This window comes from Diabrotica undecimpunctata, chromosome 5 (assembly GCF_040954645.1).
Source record: "Diabrotica undecimpunctata isolate CICGRU chromosome 5, icDiaUnde3, whole genome shotgun sequence".
Classification (NCBI taxonomy): Eukaryota; Metazoa; Arthropoda; class Insecta; order Coleoptera; family Chrysomelidae; genus Diabrotica; species Diabrotica undecimpunctata.
The window spans coordinates 123,307,865-123,335,603 of record NC_092807.1 but is presented as its reverse complement, the minus strand read 5'-3'; the positions used below and the strand labels follow the sequence as shown (position 1 = coordinate 123,335,603).

At 32.9% G+C, this 27,739-nt stretch overlaps 1 protein-coding gene across 4 annotated transcripts; it reads left to right on the top strand.

The window, feature by feature from the left end:
• Positions 1 to 252: 252 nt before the first annotated feature.
• On the top strand, positions 253 to 27,322 carry LOC140441744 (RISC-loading complex subunit tarbp2-like). 4 transcript variants are annotated; one of them, XM_072532641.1, is made up of 5 exons: positions 253 to 435; positions 711 to 1,055; positions 20,547 to 20,733; positions 23,381 to 23,597; positions 26,947 to 27,322. In XM_072532641.1, the coding sequence occupies exons 2-5, from the start codon at positions 716 to 718 to the stop codon at positions 27,169 to 27,171; spliced, it is 969 nt and encodes a 322-aa protein (XP_072388742.1). In that variant the 5' UTR covers positions 253 to 435; positions 711 to 715; the 3' UTR covers positions 27,172 to 27,322. The 4 variants fall into 4 exon arrangements, with proteins under 4 accessions (XP_072388742.1, XP_072388741.1, XP_072388740.1 ...); XM_072532640.1 differs by having other exon boundaries at positions 253 to 655; XM_072532639.1 differs by having other exon boundaries at positions 254 to 652.
• Positions 27,323 to 27,739: the final 417 nt, after the last annotated feature.

The window sequence follows — 27,739 nt, the reverse complement described above, 5'->3', positions numbered from 1 at the left end:
TATTATGATGGAGTTTATGAGGTAAAAAGTATCAAACCATTTTTCGTATATTACTACAAAACGTACATTACTTTAATAACAAAATCAATACTTTAAAAAAACTAGTTCTTTATTGCACTACTACTGGAATGGAATAAAAATTTAACTGCAATCATCAGACATATTTCACATTTGGTTCCGGTGAAGATAACGTCAAATGAGTTTGACCACAGAATACTAGGGATGGAGTATTCTGTGGTTTGACAGACGAGTCAATACGTCCTACGCTACGTGTAGGCCATCGAGCAAAAAAGGCACAAATGAAATCACCGTGCAAATCACCTACCTCTATTATTAGTGGTCTGCGCTTGTAATTGCGTGTAGTGATACTAAAGAACATAGACGCATATAGAAGAAAGAAGAATCTTTCCCTGTCATTTTTTAGCGCCGGCAAAGGTTATACACAACCTAATTCAAAACAAAACAAACATTTATTTACATGCAGTTTATTAACAAAATAAAACTGCGTAAATTAAAACAATAAATCAAAATGTTTATAATTTTGAGACTGTATAATCGTTTATAAATTTGTATATATACAAATAGAAAAATTATTATTGACCAGATAGTTTTTGAACCATCCACATTTGTTTGGTGTAAATATAGTAAAAAAGTAGTAAATAAAATAAAACTTTAATAAACTGCCCTAACTTAAAAATTTGTACTTTTAGGTAAAATGGCTAACATTGCCGAAAATCCAGCAGTGGTACTTCAAAAACTAACTGCAAAAAAAGGTTTTACATCTCCTCTTTACGAAATAGTTAATAGTATTTCTGGAACTCACAACAATCGATATGATTACCGAGTGAAAGCATGTGGAAGGGAAGCAATGGGAACCGGCAGTACAAAACAAATTAGCAAGCATAAGGCTGCATATAATGCCTTAAAATTATTGGAAGAAGAAGGTATTTATGACCCAAAGGAACTACCTGTTGAAGAATTTAAAGTCACTGTTTCTCGAAAACAAAATAATTTAGAATGTGGTAGTTCCATAAGTGAAAACGTTAACTGTATAGGTAAATATGACTATTTATTTATGTATCCTCTGTTGATTAAAAATTTACTTTTCTCATCATATTTACAACTACACACACAGACCATAATTAAATGTTCTTAATTTACAGGGAAAGTTATCACCGCTGTTGCTTGGTATATGATATTGGGTGTTTTTCATTGTTGGATTTTCTGTGAGTCCTGTTTTAGGTTTCAGGAAGTGGTGTATGTTTTTGGGTGATGGCACTGGTTCTATTGTTGGTAGTTGTTGGTATCCTGTAGAGGAGGTCATCTTCAGAGGGTGGTCAGAGCAGAAAGGGCTTGTATGCTAAAATGGTTCTTTTCAGAATTATTTTTTATGTAATTGTAGAATAGTTGAATGTGAATGAAAAACAATTTTAAATGATTGATTAATATGAATGTTGACCTTATTTCGTGTTGATGTATCCTCTGGCTGTATCCTCCTTATGTATAGGTATAATTGTGCAAATGGGATCGGGAAACCATAGAAAACTGATCCCTCTCTGTCCTTGTGTAATGCTTGAAGTGAGCTATTTATCTGGGTGTTAGGTAGAAGAGTTACATCCAGTTTGCCAGTTTAAGTGTTTATTTTTAAATTGCCTTGGGTGAAACACTTTCTCTTTACATCTGGTAAGTTGCTATAAGCACTTATCTTTGTTTTTGAATTATGTCTCGAAAGCGCCAATTGAAGTTATTATTAATTAATATAGTTATAAATAAATTATTTAATATTTTTAATTATAATTTAATCTTTTAATATAGTTTATCAGATTAAATATTTGAGTTTAGCCTTTGTCAAATTATATTTACATTTTAGAGGTCTTTTGATATTGTTTATAGCCTTAATTATTTTGTGAATTTGTTGACATTTTGGAATCTGGCGATATAGTTTGTCAAGTAAAAATTTATTTAAAGTTTGTTTTGGATCTCAGTTTCATAGTCTGGGTGCTTGGAAAAATTTTATTTTACAAAAATTTTTCTTCGATATTCAACTTTATCTAACTAATCTAATAAAAAATATCGTTTGCAGACTGTATAGAGTGATAAAGATAATTTATAATGTCGTGGACTTGATGTAATCATTTAGTGACTTCGATCTACGAACGAAACAATGATATCAGGCATTGCTAAAAACATGCAGTTCTCTTCAGTGCGTTATCGTAGCGAGACAGAGATGAACTAGTTTTTGCGTTAGTGAAATAGCTTTAATATTTTTATTTTTTTTTGTGAGCAATCGTTTTTAATATTATATAGTGAGGTACTATTTATGTTCAGTGCGTTTCAAATTGTTTTTAACATTTTACTTTGAGGTCCTAAAAATGTAAGTTAAATTATGTTTATTTTAATATAAAAGACTGATATGTTTTGTAAACACATGATAAATTAATGAATTAAAAAGAAAAGTTCTTTAAAAGTGTGTAAAGCATTTAGTTCCTAGTGTGTATAAAGCCAAAGGGGTTTAACTAGAAATTAAATGCTTTACACACTTTTAAAGTGCTTTTCCTTTCAATTCATTTTTTTGTAAATGTTTTTCTTAAACATAACTAGTATTTAATATTTTATCTATTATCTAAAACCTAGCAGTTTTACAGGGAAAGTAACAATGGAACAGTGGTCCATGGACAAGGGAGGTAAATTATGTTATAAAACATTTATTTATTTCTGAAACAGGAAAAAGATTTGGGATATTGCACAACTCCTTTATCCCTAATAGAGTGAGTAGCTCATGTAACTGGTACCTCAGAAAGTACAGTGAAGAGGATAAGTAAGAAAGTCATAAGAAATACATACCATTTATATGTTTGCTACTGTCCACAAAAGAAGACTTACCATGAAAGCTGTTTACGAATCTTTTAGAAACAAAGGAATTGTAACTGGTAAACTATCTTCTTTCAGAAAAATTGTGAAGAAATTAGGGTTTAGATGGAGAAAATTGGAAGACAATAGGAAATTTTTAATCGAAAAAACTGACATAAGAGTCAAAAGAACAGAATTTGTAGAAAACTCAAAAAGTACAAATCTGAAAGTAAGACATTTATTTACATTATAACTAATTTTAAAGTCATTCACAATTTTTTGTAGATAGAAATATTGTATATAGTGATGAAACTTATCTACATTTTCCCACACAGTTCCAAAAGGTTGGGATGATGGACGAAACAAGTGCATAAAATCTCTGGTATCTAAAGGGCAACAACTGATCATCTTACATTGTGGTGGTAAAAATGAATTTATCGAAAATGTTGCTATCATTTTCAAATCCGGCCGAAAAACTGATGATTATCATGATGACATGAATCACCAGAATTATATGAAGCGGTTGAAAGACAAACTTCTTCCCAATTTACCTTCCAATTCACTTTTAGTAATAGACAACGCCTCATATCATAATGTGACTTGAAAAATGTCCTATATCAGCTTCCAAAAAGACATCATGAAAAAATGGTTGGCAGAAAGAAATATATTTTTCGATGAAAGCCAAACAAAACCGGAGCTCTACAATAAGGTAATCATTGCTAAACCTAAAAACCCAGTGTATGCTGTAGATTAATTATAACAGCACAGCCACTCGGTTTTACATTTACCACCATATCATCCGGAACTTAACCCAATTGAAAAGATATGGGCCATTTTAAAGAATTAAGTTGCGGCAAGAAACACAGCTTGTAAATTAGCAGATGTTTTAGAACTAGCAAAAATCAGGCTAAATTCATTCTGGATAAAGCACATGAGATTATTGTAAATTTAGATGACGATAGCGAATCATCTGAAACAGAACTGTCTGATAGCGACGACGACGACGGCTACAATAACGACCTATAAATACATACTAGTCAAGGTGACTAGTTTTTAGTTCTTTTAACATTTTATAATTATTTCATTTATTTAGTTGTAATCTCCATGTAGATGTAATTATGTCTCCATAATTTAATTAATTGATAACTTTGTATTTAACTTATTTCGTCTTAAATCATAATACCAGCAGAAGTGGTTCTAATTTGTTTAAACAATAATTGTTTTTAAATAAATTGTAAAAATCAATTTCATCTTCCCGGACAATTTTTTTTCGGTTTTTTGGATCATTCTGAATAAAACAGGTTTATTGTAATTTTTCTCTAAAGTTGATCGTTTACAAAAACAATTTAAAACTGAAAAAAAAAATCGAAAAATGATTTTTAAGGCTCTAAAACACAAAATTATTTTTGAATTCGCCAATCTTTGTTCTATCAGTTTCTGATACTTTAGTTTGGGCTTATTTGATTTTAAAACATTGCGTTTAGTTGTTGAGGCCCTTATCACAGGATGGATTAATACAAAAGATGTATAGATAAATGGATTTATACAAAACTGTTTAATAAATTAGGACCATTTTTTGTATGGGCGACCTCTTCAACATTATTCTGCGATATTTTATGAAAGTGATTATGCAAAAAAACTCGTTGGATTATTTTTCCCAAGGAATTCGACGTTTTTGTCTCCTATAAACATATTTTGCTGAATTTAAAACCAAAATCCTATTATTTTTCTATCATACATTGATTTGTTATTTATTTATTTGTCCTCTAGATTTTTTTCAGTTCTTAAAAGGTTTATTTATAAGCCAAGTTAGTGCAATGTAAATATATTCATTTTTACACAGCAATAATTCTTATCGGCAGTGAAGACGGGAAGTCGTAAATTTTTATTACATCTTTCAATGTTTAATAAAATAAAAATGCGATGACTACTGGAATGTTTAAGATTATAAATCATGTTTATTGGAAATACTTGATATCATTAGCATGTGCAAATCCTACCCTGTCACCTAATTTCCTATGAAATTAAAATGGTGCATATTTTTAGGATCCATTTATTTTTTCGGGCATGTGTATTTACGAGGTTCACGAGGTTTTGAAACATTTCTAATATTGTTATGATTTTTATGTGTGTTTTGGTGTGGTCAGATGTAGTAAGTGTATGTTTTAGTACTGGAACATTTTTTTGTGGTTTTATTTTCTCGAGATACCCTGTGGGACATACAGATGTGCAACCTGTACTGTTGTATTTTGGGATATAGGTTTCGATGTTATACTGTGCCATAGACCCAGCAGTATTCGATAGTGATATTTTGAGTTGATATTTTGTAGTCTTTTAATATAGTTTATTAGACCAAATATTCAAGTTACGCCTTTTTTTTATGTGTTATAAGACTCTGGCAAAGACCCAGCAGCATTCATAAGCGGAGGTAAAAGTAAGTTGCTGCCGAATATTGTGGAGCTTCATTATGGTAGACACAGAGGTGAAAGGACCAGTCGCCACCTATTGGAAGTTTGGCATGTCGACTATTAAACCACGTTTTTTAAACGGCTTAGATGGTTCCGACACTGCTGTTAATTCACAGTATTATATATATATGTAGGGTTTTTCTTTGTTGTCTAGGGTTTAATAATTATAGGCCACGGGTCGATTCGAATTGAAACAAACACTTTATTGTTAAACTCGTAAATTACAGGAATGAAGAATGAATATGCAACTAATGTAAACAGTAACTACTTATAACTTGAAATAGGTCCGCGGCTTAATAGCAAAAATATTAACGTCTTTCGTCGTACGTCGTATAGAGATGAGATGCCGTCATATGCATATCAACTCTTCGTCTTGAGTGCTCTACTTACACTGTGTACTCGACCCCCCGTCGAGCTACCATTATACCGCGTTTTATGTTTTTTCAGCAATGGTACTTAACTCTGGCTTTCGGCTCGCGGTTCGTGATAAATAAAAGTTATTGGTAACGGAAATAATTTTAATAAAGTTAATTTGATGACGAATGCAATCCTACACTCGGCCATCCTCTTCAGAATCCGACTCGGATTCGTCGCTTTCATTGTCGACCCACGGTTTAAGATACTCAGCACACGTTGATGTTCGCATTGGCCCCTCATGCTCACCAATCTTAACAACATCATAACGATCGTTATCTTTAACCTTGACAATCTCGTATGGACCTAAGAACTTTATCTTGAGTTTAAGTTCTGGGCCGAACTGGGTTCTTTTTATTGCAACTAAATCTTTTTCCTTATAAATTTTTGCTCGTTTTCTTCTAGAATTATACCCCTTTTTGTTTTCAGCTTGTACCTTACATATTTGTTCTTTACATCTTTCTCGAAGTTCTTTTCTTTCTTCATCATATATTTTAATCACCTCTTCCTCTATGAGTTCTCTGATTCGAATGTCTTCTTTATTTTTCATATTTACGCCAACCAATACTTCGAAAGGTGTAGTACCTATACTTCGTTGATAGGTAGAGTTCAATGTATTTTGTACCCTGTCAACATTTTTATACCATTTTGTAGGTTCTTCTAAACTTAATTTCGTAAGAACAGGGATGATTGTTCTATTCACTCGTTCAACCTGACCGTTTCCTCGTGGTACTTCAGTTGTGACTAGAACATGTTGAATGTTTTCTTGTTGGCAATATCTTTTAAATTCCTCTGATCGAAATGCTGTACCTCGGTCGGTTATCATTCGAGAACGGTTTCCAGATATTCTTCGTTGCTTTTCAAGACAACCTATAACTTCTTTCTTCGTTGTCGATTTTGTCGGGTAAAGCCAAACAAATTTGGTAAAATCGTCTAAATAGTAAATTACATATTTTTGAGCCGTCAATTCTCTAAAAATGTGAGCAATAAACCTCTGCAATACTTCTGGGCTGTTACACAGTCCAAATGGACACTTGAGGAATTCAAACTGTCCGCTGGGCGTCACGAACGATGTGTACTTAGTACTACTTAATTCTACGGGAACATGAAAAAATCCGTTCTTTAAATCAATCGTACTAAAAATTTTTGCACCTTGTAAACAGTCAAGCACGTCTTCAACGAGGGGAAGTGGGAATCTGTCTCTTATTATGTTTTTATTTACTTTTCTATAATCGCAGCAAATTCTTGTCCGACCGTCCTTCTTCTTTACCAGTACTATTGGGCTGGCAAAATCTGAACAACTAGGTTTAATTATACCTTCGTTTAACCATTCATTTATCTGACTGTCTACCTCTTCTTTTTCAGAAACAGATAATCGTCTGGGTCTTTCATAAATCGGTTCCTCGCTTTTTAGGACAATTTCCATTTTAATTTCTGTCGTCTTTGTTTTCTTTGGTTCATAACTTTCCATTAACTGCCTAACAATTTCTCTGTGTTTTTGGTCTTCAATGTGTGCTACTTTTACTTCATCTTCTTTATCTTTTTCGTCAAGCATAATGTGCATAATAAAGTTTTCGTCCGTCCTCTTATACATTACTATCCCATCATCTCTTAAACTAACAGATGCTTGTTGTAAAATATTATTTCCAATTATTGCTTGAAAAGATGTCGCGGCTTTTGGGATAATATGAAATGTTAGATCAAACTTCTCTTCGTTAACGTCAGCTTGTGTAGAGAATGATCCTAATGTGTTAACTTTCACATTTTGTCCTAAGCCTTTTAAAATTATGGTGTCGGGTGTTAAACAAATATCTTTAAAGAATGTATCGTAAATATCTTCTCTTATCGTACATATATCACTTCCTGTGTCAAATAAAGCTGTTAGTGTGATCTGATTAATTGTAAGCTTAACCGCTGTTTTTGGCTGAACCTCAATTACATTTAAAGCTGTGTTTTCTGTAGTAGCCTTCGTCGAATTTTTATTGGGACATTTACTTGAAACATGCCCATATTTGTTGCAACCAAAGCACTTCGTTCCCTTAAACTTATCTGGGCAATTCTTAGATTTATGACCTCTACTTCCACAATTAAAACAAGTAATGTTGTTTTCTCTTTTCACGTCGTTCTTCTCTTTTTTTTCCTTTCTAACGATGTCTTCGTTTTTCTTAAATCCTTCTTTATTTGCTCTAAAGCCTTGAGGTTGTCCAGTAGTCTTCTTACCGCTTATCCTCTCATATAGTTTAATTTTCTCCTTAAACTCTGCAAAATTTTTTGCTCCATATAGCACTAGTTTATTGGATGATTCGTCTTGTATTCCATCAATTATGTATTGTATAACAACTTCTTGTTCTAAGTAAGCTCTATTAGCTATTTCTCTCATTTTAATCATGTATTCTTGTACAGTCTCATCAAATTTTTTTCGTCTCGTCATTAACATTTTATGTATCTGCGCACTATTTACCTGTTCTCCAAATTCTTCTATTAAACGTCTCTTCAATTCAGGCCAATTTCTGATGCCTTTTTCTGACTGCACAAACAATTTGGCGAGTCCTTTTAAACATTTTTTTGCATAGATTAATTTTTGTAGGTTGTTCCACCCTGTTATCTCAGCTACTTCTTCAAACTCGATAATCCACGTGCGAATAGGATATTCGTCTTTTCCATCAAATGATCTTATGCTGTCCTCCACGTCTCTAAAACTTAATGCAAATGATTCTTGTCGTCTTATACCAGTCGCTCCAGTATTTACCGATCTAACTTCAGCGTCATTCCTTGCGCTATAACTCTTTTGTCCAATTTCTTCATGTATGTAAATATCTTCGTCATCTCGCCTTTCTTCGTATTTTCGTCTCTCTTCGTCATTATTTCGTACATATCTACGTCTTTCATCACATATTTGTCGTCCTTCGTCATAATTTCGCTCTTCGCGTCTTCGTCTATCCTCGTCGTTTCTTCTCTCACATCTTCGTCTTTCTTTTTCTTCACGTCTTTCGTCTTCCGAACGTCTTTCATCGTCTTCCCGTCTTTCTTCTTCTAATCGTCGTTTTTCTTTTTCACGTCTTTCATCGTCTTTCCGTCTTTTTTCTTCCAATCGTCGTTTTTCGTTTTCACGTCTTTCATCATTTTTCCGTCTTTCTTGTTCCAATCGTCTTTTTTCGTCTTCCAGTTGCCTTTTTTCGTCTTCCAGTTGTCTTTTTTCGTCTTTCAGTTGTCTTTTTTCTTCCTTTCGTCTTTCGTCGTCTTCATCTATATCTGATACGTCATCCTCCTCTTCGTCGTCTTCAGTTTCGTCGTCGTTAATGAAGGTATTCAAAAAGGAACAAATACGGACAACCACGTCATGCTTTTCATTTTTATAATTTAAACCAAGAATTTGGCATACCGCAATTAAATCAGGAAGATCAAAATTTTCACTTACGTCTTGACATTTACTCAAAAATTGTTCGGAAGTGTCGTCAAGCCGAAATCCAGGAAAAGCACGCAAAGCTTTTCTAGTTTTTCGAGGTTCACCATCAGTGGTAAAACAAATATAATGTAAAATTTTAGCAACTCTCAATTTAGCATGAGTAATATTATAGCCAATATTACCGATAGAACCCAAAGTTGCCATAATAATAAAATATTTTTTTAAAAATATCCAACAATACCGAAAATATATGTAACTACATATAAACTATAAACATGCAAAAAATTAAACCTTTTCAAAAATGATTATTGTCTTTATTTGCTTGGTAGAATGTTGAAAAATAACTCTTACCTTAGCAAATCATCTTTAATAGTTTTTTAATTCGTTACCATCTTTCATCGGTTGAGATTTTATCCTCTTTGCTCCTGTTTCTCGTTCTTGGCACATCTACTTGAGTTGGTATTGGTAAACAAATCGTTGTTGTGTCGTCATAAACAATCCAATTCAAAACAGTGGTTGAGTCAGATGCTTTCACATTCAATCCTGTCGATATCATATATCCTGTTCCTCTATCCTTTATCTGCTATTCGCTATCTGCTATCGTTTATCTGCTATCTGCTATCCGCTATCGTTTATCGTTCATCGTTCATCGTTTATCGTTCATCTGCTATCTGCTATCCGCTATCGTTTATCGTTCATCCCGGACGAGCCCTCAAAATGTAGGGTTTAATAATTATAGGCCACGGGTCGATTCGAATTGAAACAAACACTTTATTGTTAAACTCGTAAATTACAGGAATGAAGAATGAATATGCAACTAATGTAAACAGTAACTACTTATAACTTGAAATAGGTCCGCGGCTTAATAGCAAAAATATTAACGTCTTTCGTCGTACGTCGTATAGAGATGAGATGCCGTCATATGCATATCAACTCTTCGTCTTGAGTGCTCTACTTACACTGTGTACTCGACCCCCCGTCGAGCTACCATTATACCGCGTTTTATGTTTTTTCAGCAATGGTACTTAACTCTGGCTTTCGGCTCGCGGTTCGTGATAAATAAAAGTTATTGGTAACGGAAATAATTTTAATAAAGTTAATTTGATGACGAATGCAATCCTACATATATTATATATATATATATATATATATATATATATATATATATATATATATATATATATATATATATATATGCTAATAGACCAATCAAATTAGTAAAAAATAAAATTTTTTTCGTTATAACGGTATAGACGGGTTTGACAGTTGAAATTTGTAGTATGAGATATTACAAAAAGACTCTCACCTAGGGATCCATCAATTTTTTAGTGGAAATATTTTTAAATAAACAATCAAAACGCCAAACTCTTTTTTTGCTCAAAAACAGACAGACAACTTTTTCAGAGAAAAAAATACACAAAATGAGATATGCTAAATTAAAATCGGACGATAAACAAAAAAGTTATGGCAAAATAAACAACAAAATCGCTGTTTTTCAATATTGTTAATAACTTTTTTTATTATTTATTAAAATTTATTTAATTGTACTTGAAGTTAAGAGTCTTATCGTGTTTGAATTGTGTGCAAAATATTGGCCAGATCGATTCCCATTAAGATATTAAATAATACCAGATCATTAAATTTTTTACCATCAACAAAAATGTAATATATAGTGACATGCATGAATTGGATGGTAATACGATCTGCACAGATATCGCCGACGTAGTACATATTTCTTTGTCGATAACAGTTTTTAGATAACATGAATCATTTTTCTATGATATTTATGTGAATGGAAACTTATTTTTAATAATATGTAATATCGCTGTCCCGGTGGAACATTGACGTAACTGCAAATTTATCGAAAATGAGTTTATGTCGTCATTGCATTCAAACTTGGTTACCCCATTCTCAGATCACTATCAGACGTGTTGTTGAGCTTTAAGCCACCAGGAAGCAGATACGTCATATGTGAAAAATCAACCCATCTCGGAGAAGGAGAAACAATGACAGAATGTATAGTTGTGCTTCGATAGGTCGAGTGTGTGCTTGTACCTACGGTGCTACACTGACGCAATTGCGTTTTATGTTATTGTTGCTCTAAGGGTTTTTCACAAATTCGCGGAAACATTGACTTAACTGTATTCTGTGCCATTTTTCATTTGGATTTCTCCTTATTTCGAGGGAACATTGACGTAAGTGTATTTTATGTAAGTACTATTTTTATCATAATATTAGATTTAAATGCATGATATAACTAATATTTTTATGTCAGGATGACTATAATTTAATACGTTTCATCTATTACAAATAATTTAACTATTGACTGCACATTCTGCACAGCACACAGCTGATAGATATGGATTAATATCTTTTAATATCTGTTTTTAATAGGATCCCCAATTCAGCAAACATGACCTGCTCATTCTCAAGTTCATCAAAATAGCTAGTTCAGCTTATCACACTTCTTAAACATATTTCAGTGAGCGTGAGAGTCATTAACGAATATAAACATTAAACAAATAAAGAATTTATTGATGAATTTAAACAAACAGTTTTTTTCTCAGAATTCATTATTTTTTTATTATGCGGTAACTATTATTAAGGTTTTATTATCTAAGGTAGCTTATCCGGTTTTTCACCGTTATTGCGAATTAAAAAAAAAACGGTTTTAAGTTATAACCGGTTAGGTTTTTCTCATTCCTACCACCTATATTTATTTATACCACCTTTATATATATTTTTCTATGATTATATTTTTTGTTGCAGGGTAGATGCCAGTTAGAGCCACGGAACATTATGCTCAGTAAGCGGACCCTACTTCTAATAAAACGTGCTCGAGAAATACTGGACGACGAAACTGTGGCGTCTTCCGAAAACCAAAATAATGAAAATACCAGCAAAAAAGACGAAAAATCCATTACAAATCAATTAGAAAACGAAGTTACAGGAGAAATGCCTGAAAGACTGGTTTCTTCTGAATCTCAAAACAGTGGAAAGACAAGCAGTATAAACGAACGAGTAGAAAATAAAGTATCAGTGAGCCCACCTGAAGCACTGGTTTCTTTTGAAAACCAAAATAGTGTAATAACCAGCTGTATAAAGAAACCAACCCTAAATGAAGCTCAAAATAAAGTAAAAGATTTCACATAAAATACCTTTATTGTTAAAAGGGCAAGCGAGAGCAAAAAAAGCTTGAGAAGAGTATTATCAGGCTCTTTTGAATTAGATGGTTTAGACGATGCAGATTTAAGTTCAGGTTCCAGTGATGACTATCGTCCTTCGACTACTGAGGTATCATCGTCGTTAGAAGAAAAAGAAGTAGACATAAATATACACCAAGATCCCCAAACACCAACACTTGGTAATGCTCTCTTAGTCAAGAAGGGGAAAAAAAGACAAAGGAATGTGGATAATTGGTTGGAAGAAAAGAAGAAAAGACTAAAGAATTCTGGACAGGAGTATACTTCTAGAACAGGAAAACCTATAGCTGCTGAAAAAATGGGACCTGTGTGTACCGACAAATGCCGTTTGAAATGTCCAAATAGGGCATCTGAAGAGTTGAGAGAGACACAGTTTAAAGAATATTGGGCATTAGGGCCCTTGCAAAGACAGCGAGATTTTTTGGATTCTTATATTCAGCCACTTTAGTTGAGCTATCGATGTATTTCTACATCAAAAACCACTCTCAGAAATACAAATTGTGCATTTTTCATTACAGGTAAGAGAAAACAAGAACGGGTATGTAAAACGTTTCTCATTAATACTTTTGGAACAACTGAAAGAGCTATTCGCTCTATAATTAAAGCAGTTTCAAGTGAAAAAACCAGTATTGTACCAGAAGATAAAGTCACTATCTTCGAAGTGATTCTTCAAGGCAATACATAGACGGTGGTTTAACTATTGCGGAATTTCACAGGAACTATATAAAGGAACGAAAAGAAGCAAAAAAGAAGAGTCAGCAACCTACGATTGTTATTCTCGTATTTTCAACAGCGAATTTAATATAGGGTTTTTTATCCCGAAGAAAGATATTTGTGACGAATCTTTTAAAAATGCCGGAGCAAAAGAAAAAGAAAATATGTAAACAACTATTGAAAGTCACTTAGAGGAAAAGGATCTAAGACGTAAAGAAAAAACTGACGATAAACTGAAAACAAAAAATTCTGATAACAATATACATCGGGCTACTTATAATTTACAAGCAGTGTTACCTGTACCAATAGGACAGAGTTCTGCATTTTTTTACAAATCTCGCTTAAACTGTTATAACTTTACAATAGTAGAAGTAAAGGCGAAAAAAGACCAAGTCTCCGAAACAGATAGCACTTGTGAAATTGATAAAGCTAGCTGCTACTTTTGGAATGAAGTGATGGGGAATAGAGAGGCAATAGAAATCGGATCTTGCGTTTATTAATATCTGAAAGAGTTGTCAATAACCAGCCCAGGTGTTGATGTGATTTTTTATTCCGATCACTGTGGAGACCAACAAAAAAATAAATTTGTAATAGCCATGTACCTGTTTGCTGTCCATACTTTGGACATTAATTCTATTACTCACAAGTACCTTGTTCGCGGTCACAGCCAAAATGAAGGTGATTTAGTCCACAGCATAATAGAAAAAGCAGTGAAGAGAGCAACCAAATCAGGGCCTATATACATTCCCGAGCAATACGTTGAATTAATTAGGAATGCTAAAAAAACAGGAGCTCCTTTAACCGTTAAAGAAATGGATTTCACTTAGTTTTACGATGTAAAAGCACTGTACAATGAAATGGGACTCTTCTCTTCTTCAAGTGCCATCTCCGCGGCGGAGGTCGGCAATCATCATAGCTATTCGGACTTTTGAGACGGCTGCTCTGAAAAGTTCATTTGATGTACATCCGTACTAATCTCTCAGGTTGCGCAGCCATGACATTCTACGCCTCCCTATGCTTCTCTTTCCTTGGAAATGGGACTAGATTTCGCCAAAGACGAGAAAGGCCGTGACTTCAAAATAACTGAAGTAATGTTACTTCAAATCTTAAAAGAGAAAGATTACTTCCTGTATAAAAAAAGTTATAAACAACCAAAGTGGACGAAAGTTGATGTTTGCCAAAAAAGAAGGGGTCGGAGTTCATCGGAATTGTTTTCACCGAAATGCCAGCTGCATACTCTTCAAAAATTCCTTTAGGTGATAACAAACTAAAAGATTTGAAACAGTTGCTTTTAAAACATATAATTCCTGGATTTTGTAAAGCCTTTTACGATTCAATTTTTTGTTAACACTTTTTTTGTAATTTAAATTTTATTTTTAAGTTTCTTTTTATTAAAAATGTTTGATTTTACTACAATTTTCAATTTGTTTAATAAACTTTTTCAATGACTTTTTGTTCTTATTTCGATACCACCTTTCAAAACTAGCAAGGTAACCAAAAATTTTACAAAATGAGTATGTCTGTGGAAACTTTATCTTTAAAACTAAATTCTAAATTTTTCTTTCTAAAACTAAATTCTAAATTCTAAATTTTTCATACCTAAATTTGATCCTCAAATTGCAATTACGTCATTGTTGCCTCAGTTATTTTGTGGCAACAATGACGTAATTACAATTGGGGATCAAATTTAGGGATGAAAAATTAAGAATTAATTTTGAATGTGTAGTAGAGTTACAGTATATCAGGGTGGCTAAGTATAACTGCAATACTAATCCAGTAACTTCATTATGCTTCATTTCATGAGGTAATAAGTAAAATAATTTTATATTTTTAGCTCTCCTGAAAAGTTACACTTTTGTAGTTGCGTCATTGTTCCACCTGGGCAGCGATATGTTCTTGTAATGTCATAACTTTTATTATTTGTTAAACCTACATTATACATCACAAAAAAATTAAACAAAAATCATTAAAACGTGTTTGTTAATAAATTCATTGTATAATTACGATAATATTATATTCCATACTATTCGAAATGTTTGGCAAAAGTATTAGGAATAAGTTCGTGTGAATTGATCTCTAAACCATTTGAAATTCTTCTTCTTGTTGTACCTATCCGTTTCGGATGTTGGCGACCATCTTGGCGATCTGTATTTTGCAAACTGCGGCTCTGAAAAGATTTGTGGTTGTTGTGTTGAACCACGAACGTAGATTTTTCAGCCAGGAAATTCTTCACCTTCCTGGTCCTCGTTTTCCTTCTACTTTTCCTTGAAGAATTAATTGCTGCAACCCATATATTTCGTTGTTCCTCATGATGTGACCGAGGTATTCAATTTTGGCTGTTTTTATTGTGGTTAACAATTCTTTTCCTTTTTGCATTCTTATTAAAAGTCTTGGTTAGTAACGTGGTCGGTATAGGATATCTTCAGGATTCTACGATAAAGCTAAAGTACAACAGTAAATTTAATTTAATTTTAAATTAAACGAGTAATTTTATTATTAGTTTTGTGATCTTGAATTTGTCGGATTTTTTTCCAAAATTGGCTAGGATTGGGATTTTCGTTAATGGATTATACGTAATCCTGCCAGGATGATTTTTCTTTACTTTTTTTCTGTGTTTTGAATACTCTTGGAGCAAGAGAGTGTTAACAGCTTTTCAAAACTCTGGCCAGTTAGCTTTATTTAGGCGCCAATAGCTTTTGGCAGAGACAGCTCCACTATAATTGTTGGAAATTATTACTGTCAAAGAGATCGTCAGCTGTTTATCAGGTTAAAAAAGGTGCAGATTTAGGGTCACTAATACTAAGATCTATAGCCTAGAAAGATCTAGAGGAAATATTAAAATGAGTATTAGATCCTGTGTTAGAAGACATGAGTTTGTGCAATTAATTATATTTTCAACTACTTTATAAGTATAAACGGCTGTGGAAGTTAAAATATAAGGTCTAGAAGGTCTTCTTCTTTTAGATGATGGTTTGGGGGAATATATATGGAGCAGATGTAAGTTTATTAGGACAATATGTAGTTATGGCAATTGACTCAAGATTCGTTGTTAAAAGTAGCATTGTTGAGAAAATTTCATTGGACGCAAATAGTGATGCACCTCCACTAGCTCTGAAGCAGTTCTTCTAAACAAGTGGTATCCCTCAAAGGATTTAAGATGAGGAATATTAGTTGTATTAAAGTTAGTCTCTTGGAGACAAGGAAAATCTGAATGGTAAATTGATGTAAGAATATTGTGTGTGTTCAAGGCGCTGATAATATCCGTCGCAGTTCAATTGTAAAATAGTGAATTTAAAAACTAATTTAGGTAGTAGAAAGAATATACCTTGTACTGATTAAGTAATTTTTTGAAAAGATCGATATCATTGCAGTTAAGACTGACATGAATTATTGGAATTAAGGCTGGAAAGTTCGTCAGCGTCTATGGAATTTAATGCGCGTTTTAGCTTTTTCGTTATTCTTGTAGTGCGATTTTTAAGTGATCTATCGGATACAGTTTGGTATATTTGTGTAAGGTCTTTGAGGACAGAACTACCAAAGGAATTTTCCAGAAAGGCAATTCGTTGTAATACTGGTAACGAAATTTTTTTTGGATTAACACAAATTAATGTTTCAATACTTGATTGAACAGGGATTAATTCTATCAATTTTTGTGTCATCAGTTTTTGATTTCTTTTTAGGAGCTGATTTAGGAGTTACGAAGGCTGTTGTTGGTAGTGTATTATTGGAGTTTAAGTTTGGGGGGCTAGCGGTAACCGATAAAGTAGGTGATTCAAGACTTGTGTCAGTGGAATGAATTCTTTTGGTGCCAGAGTTAAAAGGGAAAGGTACTGGTGTTAGAGACTGTTCATTTGGGATTTTTATGTCAAAAGGTGTGGTATTTGAATATATTTCTTCTTTTGAGGACGGAGAAAGAGGAGGATCAAGTGGGATTTGGCTAGAAGTTGTATTTGGAGAGGTATTGCTAGATATTTCTTGAGGGTTAAGACAGGATTCTACAGTGTGCTCTGATTATTTACATAAAAAGAATTCAAGTTTGTCCGAAGTAATAAAGATTCTATAATTTGTATTTTCATAAGAGATTACAATTGAAGTATTTAAGTCAAAATTTTCTTTATCTGGTATTATATAGATAGAGCGTCGAAAACTGAAGATGTGAGCATATTCGTCTTCCGGTGAACTGCATCGGGTAAACGAGATAGAGGAAGCAAATTGTAATTCAAGTTCATTTATAAGTGCTTGCTTATAAATGAAAAAAAAATATACTGCAAAATGAGATTAATTGTAAAGTATCGGCTTTTTCAATGTAAGATTCACATATTTGTTAGTCTTTGTCTACATTTAACAGTAATTAAATTATTTAGGGCACGTGCATTAAATTCCAAGTAAATGTAATTAGTCTACATGTGCAATAAGGGAGGCACATGTGGACAATATTAACTACGGGGCATATATGGACACAGGTTTTGATGGAAGTAAATTAGTAACATTTTTTATAAGTGCAATTTTTAATATCTATTTAACATAATACATTGAATTACCCATATAGTCATGAAAATTAACGGAAAACCTAAAAAAGGAGCTGGATCTTGCTGTCCCATTTTTTTTTTCAGGATCTGAAAATTTTGTTATAATATCACTTGCAGAAATATGACTCATCATCCTTCTGATCTGGAAATACAAAATCTTGTCGCGGCGTCAATTTTAAAAAAATTACTAAAAATTCTGACTTTTCTAGTTCCTTTTCGATCTGACCAACAAAGAATTTGAGTGTTTTTTTTTTGTAGCAAATTTAATGAGAACAAAATCCCCTTTCTGGATATTCGTAAGATCCAATCCAAAATCTTTACCATCTGCAGTCTCAACTTTCATAAGACTCCCATCTGATTCTTCGCAATAGATCTCAATTTCGCTTTCTGATGTCTCCTCATCAAAAACTTTGCGAATATGGGATTTGGATTTTTTCTTTTCTATATTGCTTGCCTTTCTTTCCTGAGCCCATTTCCCTTTTTCCTGCTTTTCTCTTATTTCATTTTCTAATCTATTTTTTTCTGGTGTAGTGGTCAGAATGGTTGAAATTTTTTTCTTTCTTCCTTTCTTAGAACTTATTTCAGAGCCTTTGGGTATGGACGAATTTGTTCCGGAGTAAGTTTTACATCGGAAATAATTACAATTTTGGAACTTTGTTTTTCGGTAGTTTAAACAGGTTGACAATTATTGTTGACTTGTGGTTGAACATTTGCCGATGATGATGTAGAAGGCAAACCCAGAAATAATTTTTTCCTGTTAAATGCTTCGTCAAAGGCTGTAGCTGTTAGATGTGCAATGTCATAAATTGTTATAGCTTTTCCCGGATGTGTAGACATCCATAAGTTAAATGCTGCACGACAACGACCCTTAAAAGGGCCAAATACACACATACATCTAGAGGCTGCAAACGATGTGTTGTGTGTGGAGGAAACGTTAAGAGTACTACACCATTTTCCCTGCAATACAATATAACATCTCTAACGTTGCATGTGTATTATGGTTATCCAAAAGTATTAACGCAGGGTTTTTCTTAGAAACATGCATGTTTTTTTTTTAATATGCTTTACAACTTCGAGGAATCCCTCGTTGGTCATCCAACCAAAGCAATACCAATGCTGCCTTCTGGAGCTTCAGTCAGGAATGACTCTTTAAATCGCACTCATGAGAAGATATAAACAAGTCGAATAGCATTTTCATTGACAATGATTATTCCAACAAACGTCACTTGCTCACCTCTCTCTGCTCCAACTGCTTGTCCCACTTGCTTACAGAACAGTGTTCACTTCGCTTTCATCTACGTTCACGATTCTATCACTAGTAAATTTGTAAGTTTTGTAAACAGTCTTTAGGTTATCAAAAAACATGTCTACATTAACTTTATTAAAACTGATGTTTCTGGCTAGACTCGTAGACTCCGGTTTTAGCAAAGATAAATTATTGTAACGCTTCGTGAAACCTTTCGTCCACTCAATTCCAGCAAAATGATTTTCCGACCATGACTTTGACACATTTTTTCAAACTTTAGAGCATACTCATGTGTGAATGTTCGAATTTGAAAGTAGGTTAATCCATACTGTAACTTCGAAGATTGAAAAATATAATTAACTAGACTGTCCTCTTCTTCATTTAAAAAAATCTGCTGTGTTGTATATTTTGATGACAACTATTTCGGATATTTCTGTATCATTTATACTTTTTTGATTAAGTTTTTTTAATCTTTTATGTAACATGGCCTTCTTCAATCCATATCCCTCTGCTACGTTTCTGATTGATCCGTTACTATTTTTTATATCGCAAATGGCCTAAATTACTAGGTTTTCAGGAATATTACTTCTATCAATTTTTCTGATGTAGGTTCTCACCATTATTTCGAACTGTAAGGTAAAAAAAAGATATTTTAGGTTGTTTTGTTTTGAAAAAACGTATGGGGTACAAGTGGACACTGTTCTAGATACTAACGGATACAGAAGCAAGTTAGATGCGTATAAGCTGGTTAGAAATACGTGAAGCAAAGGTTATTTCTTTAGGATTAAAAATTTTGCCAATTGCCTTGATGTAATCAAATAGCACTAAGTCTAGGATCGTCCATAACAATGGCCTAAGTACTACTGGAACACAATGTTATAATGCCATAATTTGATTTTAAGATTTTGGATGCCTAAATATTAAGTATGGCCAGAAATGACTGGCCTAATTTTAGTTGTCGACAGAACTTATCATTTCTTATAATATAATATATAAATATAAGATTTTTTTGTACTAAAAATATTCTTTTAATACTAAAAAACTGATTTATTCAAATTTAGTAAAAGTATTAGGACAAATTGTTTATAAATACCAATTTAATACTATTTATAAATAATATTTATTTAATATAAATATATTTTTAATAAATAAATAAAAATATATTTTATATATATATATATATATATATATATATATATATATATATATATTTAATAAATAAATAAAAAACAATAAAAGCGACTTAAGAAAAGGTTTGTCATCCCGTAGTTATTAGCTGCTTTGTTTTGGATAAATTTGCAATGAGAATACGATAAAGGATATTATTTTAACGTTGTAACGCAGTTTAAAAAAAAAAGAAGGAGCAAATTTAGTCCAGTAGAACCCAAGATACGTCTTTTTTTTTTTCGAGAGCTAGCCCTTGTAATATCTCATACTACACATTTCAAATTTCAATTGTCAAATAAACTGATCCCGGGTCACATATATGGCTAGAAATAGCAGATATACTCAAGGAATATTATCAGTAATCGATCAGAGCGCGAGGTGATTATATTAGGGCATTGCCTGTCATACTGTCTGACAAAGTTCTAAACGAAAAATCAGAAAGACACATTTAATCCAAACCACGAGAAATAAACCTCGAATATAATATACAATTACAGAACAGTGACCGCAAAAGCCTGCACTCTTTAATATTACGTATTATTGTTTAAGGTCCATTGAAAAACATGTGTGATGAAAATAAAATTGAATATCCTGTGTTCAAAGAGATATCAGATGTTGGACCATCACATTCAAGGGAATTTACCTATGAATGTTGCATCGGTTCTATGAAAACAGTTGCCACTAGCAGAAAAAAAAAGACGGCAAAACAATTAGCTGCAAAACAAATGGTAGAAAAGTATGTATTATTACACCTCTTTAAAGTAACTTTATTCAAACACTGACAATATTACCTCTGTCAACTGTACCTCTGTAACTGTCAACCTCTTGTGTTTATATACATTTTCTGACATTCCAAACATTTGGGGATTTTTCGATGACATCTCGATCATTCTAGATTTCTTTAATACTGCTTCTTTTTCGTCAATTGACTTTTTCTAAATGGAGGAAATCTCACGGACCTGTTGTAACACTGCTCCGTCCTTTATAGTTATACGCCTCAAATAACTGGTCTATCAACGACCGATTGAAGCCAACTAAGTTTTCTTAATACCCAAGATTTTCATTAATTCTTGCCATAATTCTGATTCAAAATTTCGTCCTTGATCAGAATGTAACTCTAATGGAAATCCATGTCTTGATACGACGTGTTGACGTTATGAATGCTTCTGCTACTGAAACCGCTGCTTGATTAGGAAGCGGTGCAATTTTAGGCCATTTTAAAAAATAATCCATTGCGACCATTAGGTACTTGTTTTCTCTCTCCGTCATCGGAAGTGGACCGAGAATATCCAATAAGTCATTCAAAAGGCCCTCGGGAAAGATATTGTGCCATTTTACCACGACTTCTTGTTCTGTGGCCTTTTCTACCGTTAAAGAAATCGCAGTACCAACCTTTTACATCTTGGCGACAATTGATCCAGTAATATCTGTCTCGAACTTTGGCCAGTATTCTTTTGACTCCAAAATGTCGTCCATGTGATTTTGGTAGTATCACTTGTTGAATTGTACGTACTCCATCGGGACTTTCCCACTTCCGATATAATAGACCATCGGAAAGATACAAAGATTCCCATTGAGCCCAGTACGCCTTTATAGTTCCATTGTATTTGGCTATTTCCTGCCTAGTATTACTTCTTCGGTAACATTCTTTCTCTTCAAACTGACACTGGCTTAAAACCTGTAATTCGTTCAAGGAATCTTGGAATTCTTGTTATTGTCCATTTAACAAAATTGACACCTGTTCTTTTAACTTTTCTATTTCATTTTTACTAATCGCTAGTTGCTCCTTCAAGTTATACGCAAATTCAGATTCTAGAGTATCTTTTTCACTTCTGTGGTCACTCTTGGGAATTCTTCCGCGATTAAAACATTTTCTATTTTGATTTTGGGAATTTTTATTTTTGTTGAAGATTTTGCAGTATGCTTAACATCTGGGATAAGTAAGTTGTTGATTATCTGCGGTAGAGACTTACTTATTTTCTCGATATCTTATTTTTTTTTTAATTTTGGGCGAGATCTGGAAATACTTTTCGACATTTTGTACTTCACATTCTGGAGATCATCTATAAATGCCTATATAGGTACCAATTTTTTCCAGAAAATCTTTAGGTGCCTGAAGGTACGCCAAATGGAATAATCTTTTAATATCGGCTTCAAAGTCTTACAGGCTTTCATTATGTTTTTAATATCGAACTTTCAGCTGACTTTGGAAAACCTGCTTTAGATGCTGCTGACCGTATCTTGTCTCTAAAGCTTGGACAAGAGAGGTATAACTGGGAACATCTTGATGAAGAAATTGCAAGACGATTGCAGCCTGTGCTCGAAGCTACCAAGGAAGCTGACATTTCTTTCTCAGTACAACCATTTGCTCTAGCTGCTGCTTCGAATTGAAATCGATAAGTTTCCCATCCTGTTTGGCCATCGAATGTGGGTGGTTTTAAAATTTTGCTGGTTCTAATTGTACCTTGTTAAACTATGGAATATGATGAAGCTATTTGTTCATGTTCGACATTAGTTATTGAAACAAAATTAGATAAAGAGGCTTGGGTATTAATTTTTCTTCCTAACTCAACTATTTGTCTTTCTAAATTAGATTTTAAATCGTTTTGTTGTTATTTTAAATCGGTTTTTATATCGTTATGTTGTTCTTCGAATTGTTCTATTCTACTAGTAATTTGACTTACCCCAACTGAAAATTTTCGTGAATTTGAGATAAACTATATCTGATTTCTTCAACTACTTTTCTACGATAAAAGTACGCAAGACTGCATACCTTGGACACATACTAAGAAATAATAAATATAGTCTTCTGCAGGTCATCATGCAGGGTAGAGTCGATGGCAAAAAGGGAATAGGTAGAAAGAGGAAGTCATGGCTGCGAAATATTCGAGACTGGACAAACATGACTGTAGACGAATTATTCCACGTTGCAAAAGATAGAGAAGCCTTTAAAAATGTGGTCGCCAACCTCCGTTAATGGGGACGGCATAGGAAGAAGAAGAAGACTTTTCTACGCATCTTCTCCTTTTTCCTACCAAAGACTTTTGTTTTTTTTATCTCTATTGATCCTCTGATTTCACGTTTATTTTTTAAATTTCAATGGTAGCTAGTTTGCTTCAGGTTTATTGTATGTGCTGTATTTGAAACATGTTGTGCAAGTGTTGTCTAACATTGATTCTTCAGTTGGTCTGTCCGATGTACGATTTTTCATAGTCCCCACTTGGAATCTCGTATACTCCTTGATTTTCTAACGATGTAACAGTTGCAAATCGACTGTTAGAATGATACAGTTGCATAGGTATATGATCTCACCACCATAAGTGTGGCATATTTACATTGTTACTTATAATATTTATTTGTATTTATATTTTTCTCTGTTTTAGGTTCAACGATATTCTACCGCATTTATTATTAGAAGCCCCTAAGAAGGATGACCAACAACCATTGCCATCTACAGAAAAAGATTTTGATGTCATCGAACGCTACAATAAGTTAATGACATCAGTGGTATCTGATAAAAAGGCCAAATTGAAGGATTTTACACAAGTTTTTCATAATCTGATGCAAAAATTTGAGAAAAGCAGTGACGTTTTCGTAGGTGTAAAATTTTCTAATAAATTCACTAACTGCTTATATCCATTTTTGGACATAGGACTTTCTTTCACTCGAATAACTAGTGTTATTTTAGTGTAGTGTCATCCATCTTGTTCAAGCGTGCTTCTTAATATCATCGCTTCTAAGTACTTCCTCTTCTTCTCTTGTATACCCCTGTTTCCCAATATATTACTTGCATATTCAACTTCATTGATTTGTGTAAAATAATATGATCTGCAAATTTCCAATTTTTTTAATCATTGTTTTCATAACTTTCTAAGTCTTGATTGCATTAAAGTCTTGATTACCCATATTCTTCCTGTTTTTTTCCTGGTAAACCGTCATAATACCTTTTTTTACTTACCGTTCTGCTGCCGAATTTATAGCTATCCTGGGTACGATATAGAGGAACTCTCTAAGTATCTAAGATTTAACTTAGAACTTTAATTATCTATCTATCTATCTTTGATTATCTAACTCTTGAATATCTAAGATTTCTGTATTTAAGTTTTTAGGAAAATATGAAGGTCAAATTGTATGTCTATGATCCGAACATGATCCTTGCTTGTGCAGAGTGTGACATCCAACACTTCTTTGTGTGCCCTAGTGACAAGAGTTTGTTTATTTCCCATATTTCATATAAATAAACCTTCAGATAAGGTGAAATTCAAAATAGACTTACTCCTTGCTTTAATGTTTGTGCTGCACCATATGGTGTGGTGTGCGTTGGCATCACATCCTAGACCCTATAATGAACTGTAATCCTTTTCTTAGACAATATTCAAGTATGTTGCTTATAAAGCTTGGTGGACCTAGAGCCTCATCACTCTGAAAGTAGGCTGAACACACCACCAGTTTCCTATAGTTAAAATACCTATAACCATATCATCGATGCAGAGCACCGGGCTTAGTGTACAATCGACTCTATTACTGTGAATTATAGACGACCTTGGCCTTATAGTTTTAGGTGTGTATAAAACCTTACCTTGTTTAGTTAATAAGCCAGCAATCTCTAGGGTTCCTGCAAGAGGGCTACATCAATGCCTTTTTGTTTTAAGCTTGTAACCAGCGTTGCCGATGTGGCTTTTGCGTGTTGAAGGTTGGCTTACAGGAGCCTTATTTCTCTCTTCACAGAGGGAAAACAAGCTCTCCACCTTGCATCTCCGTCGTATATCTGTACTTCTAGCTCTGTCCCATATTGTCTTACCATTGATTTTTCTAAGGATTTTCATCTCTGCTGTTTCTAGCATTCTTTTTTGTCCTCTCGTGTGTCAGATTGTGTTTCTGCTGCGTATGTCATTATTGGTCTGATAACTGTTTTGTACATTCTGCTTTTCAATATTTCTCCATACTGTTTCATTAAGGTTGCGTACCCATTCCATGCTAAGGCTATAATCTGATCTGAGGATTTGATGATTTAGAATGGACTATATGTGTGTATGTATATTGTGGACTGTGGGTGTGTGTCATGTGTGTCTATATCATATTCTCAGTTGCTTCGGGAGTGTTTATTTGGTTATACCGTATTCACACCTATCCTATGGTCCTATATATTCATAGCATGCTCCTTATTATCCATTGTGACCTGCCTTGTTGAAGATAAGAACTTCTCCGCCCAATCTGTCCTGCGTAAAGTAGTGCTGCGTTATTCTTACTCGTAGTGCACTTTCTTGAAAACCTCCTTCAACGAATAACAATTTTAGATAAATAGTTCTAAAACTGTTGTCTTGTGGAACGTTTTACAATGAGTATTTTATATTTTTTGAAACTAAAGTACATACAATGATTCTAATTAAAATTACTTGTCTTTTTGTATTTGGTCAGTCCGGAAATTGTTTTTAAAAAACTCTTAAATAAGATTATAAAAAAGATGTAAAGATATTTAACCTGTAAAATTTTAAAAATTTATATTGTAATTATAATTTTTATGGAGAATTCCCAGAAAACATAAAATATTCAATTGTGGGTATAGTGTCCTGTCTAATTTTTAAATTTAATTGGTTCCGTTCCTCATGATTCCTTAATTCTACTTAACACACTTTTCTCCTACTTTTGCCAGAAACTTACTAGTTTGCAATATTTCAAATTGTGCGCCCTAATTTCTTAATTTTACATTACTTGGGTCACATCTAGACTTTTCTATATCTGACGGCATAATGGGCGGGGCTTAGAAAACCATTCCAAACAAATCTGTTTTACGTATATTTCTCCCATAAGAAGTTAAAAATATTTTTTTAACTGTTTAAAGAATCATTAAGGACTTTTGGTTATGAACATTCATTCTGTGCGATTGGTATTTGTTGTTCGTGAATTTGTGAGGTAAGAATATCAAGGTATTAAGATATTTACTGTCAATAGTTCATATTTTAAGGTTATATTATGTTTGATTAAAACATTAATTATTTTTTTCTTTATTTCAAGGTATTTTGTAGGTTGTTGTTTTTATCAGGGTTATTTTAATGTAATCAATAATTTTAGCCTAACATACAAATAGCACAATTACATTTTAAATTATCTTTAAAAATCATGGCAGATACATAGTATAAATCTGAAGATAATCACAGAATATCTGAAATATAAGCAATATTAAAACAAACTAACAACTATTTTTACCTCATGAGATTTATCCACTTCTCTCTCTCTCTCTCTCTCTCTCTCTCTCTCTCTCTCTCTCTCTCTCTCTCTGAAATTTTAGAAGAAAATACAAAAAACTTGCATGTTTTTTGTTCACTGTACAGCTTGGAGCAAAGCACATAACCATTTTACTAATTAGATGGATGTAATAATAAAATAACAGTCCTTATTCACCTCTTAAACTACAGTCCCTATTAACTACAAACGAATATCTTTAGTCTTTTTATGGGATAAAATTACTGGCACCTAAAAAATAATGAAACATTAATTTAAATATTTTTCAACTTCGTAAATAAATTCAATAACTTGATTATTATTAATAAATTGATTAATTCTGAAAAACACTGATAAAAAGAACAACAAAATACCTTGAAGTAAAGAAAAAACAATTAGTTTTAAACAAAACATAACATAAACTTAAAATATGAACTTTGTGAGAAATCATAATGTATACATCAAATATTGATGTATACGAAGCCAGATGATGCCATTAAAATCCCATTCAACGGTTTTGTCACACAGTGAAAATACTTCTATTTATAAATTTGTAGTCAATGAATATTTTCAACCTGTTTCTAATATTTCCCAATAAATCTTGGTGTCACATTTACATTTAAAATAAAGTTGCAAATAATAATATTACTTTTTATAAAGCAATAACTCTTTATATTAATGTGTATAATCAAAAAAGTATTATTACATTAATCACTATATTTTTAAGGATCTTCGTGAACGTACAGAAGAATCTCTAGTCAGAGTTTTAAACCAGATTGAGCTAAAACATGATCTGTTGGTCATACAAAACGAATCTCCAGTTATTGTAGTTTTATATATTAATTGTGATGTGTCCTTTGCTGTGATGGGTCTGGGTATCACAGTAGAACAAGCTAAAGAAGATGCACTAAATGAGACATTCATGCTGCTCGATGACTTTATTCAGCACTAGTATTCAGATAGTTTAAGAATATATAATAATGTATCTATGGTACTGTAGATAGTTTTTTTATTTTTATTTACTTGTAAAATCGAAAAAGGCTAGTAAGAGGCTAAGTAAAGAGATTTATTTTAAATATAATAATATTGTTATAATTCCTGACCTAAACTTCCGCGCGACGCAGATATTATAAACTTGCAGAGTTCAGTTAAATAACCTGGTGGTCGAACTTCCTATGATCCCCGCTATGAGAGAATTGGAGTCTATTAGAGAGCGCCGTTTTCGACGGGAAAAATAAGGGGGCAAGTATTTGAAAATTGAATTTTATTTATGATTTTATCCGGCTATTTCTCATTATTAATTGTTGTCATGGAATAATGAAGTTTTGGACTTGATTTATCAACTTGAACTTGCAAGCAAGCAAAACGACTGTTTTATGCCAAAATAAATGCAAAAAAATATCTCAAATATTACGCTTACTGTTCAGTCAATGGTTTCTTACTCGTGCGTCGTCATTTAGGCATACAAAATAAGTCGGAAATTGACTCCACGCAACAGAAAGTGATTATTGCTTCGATCA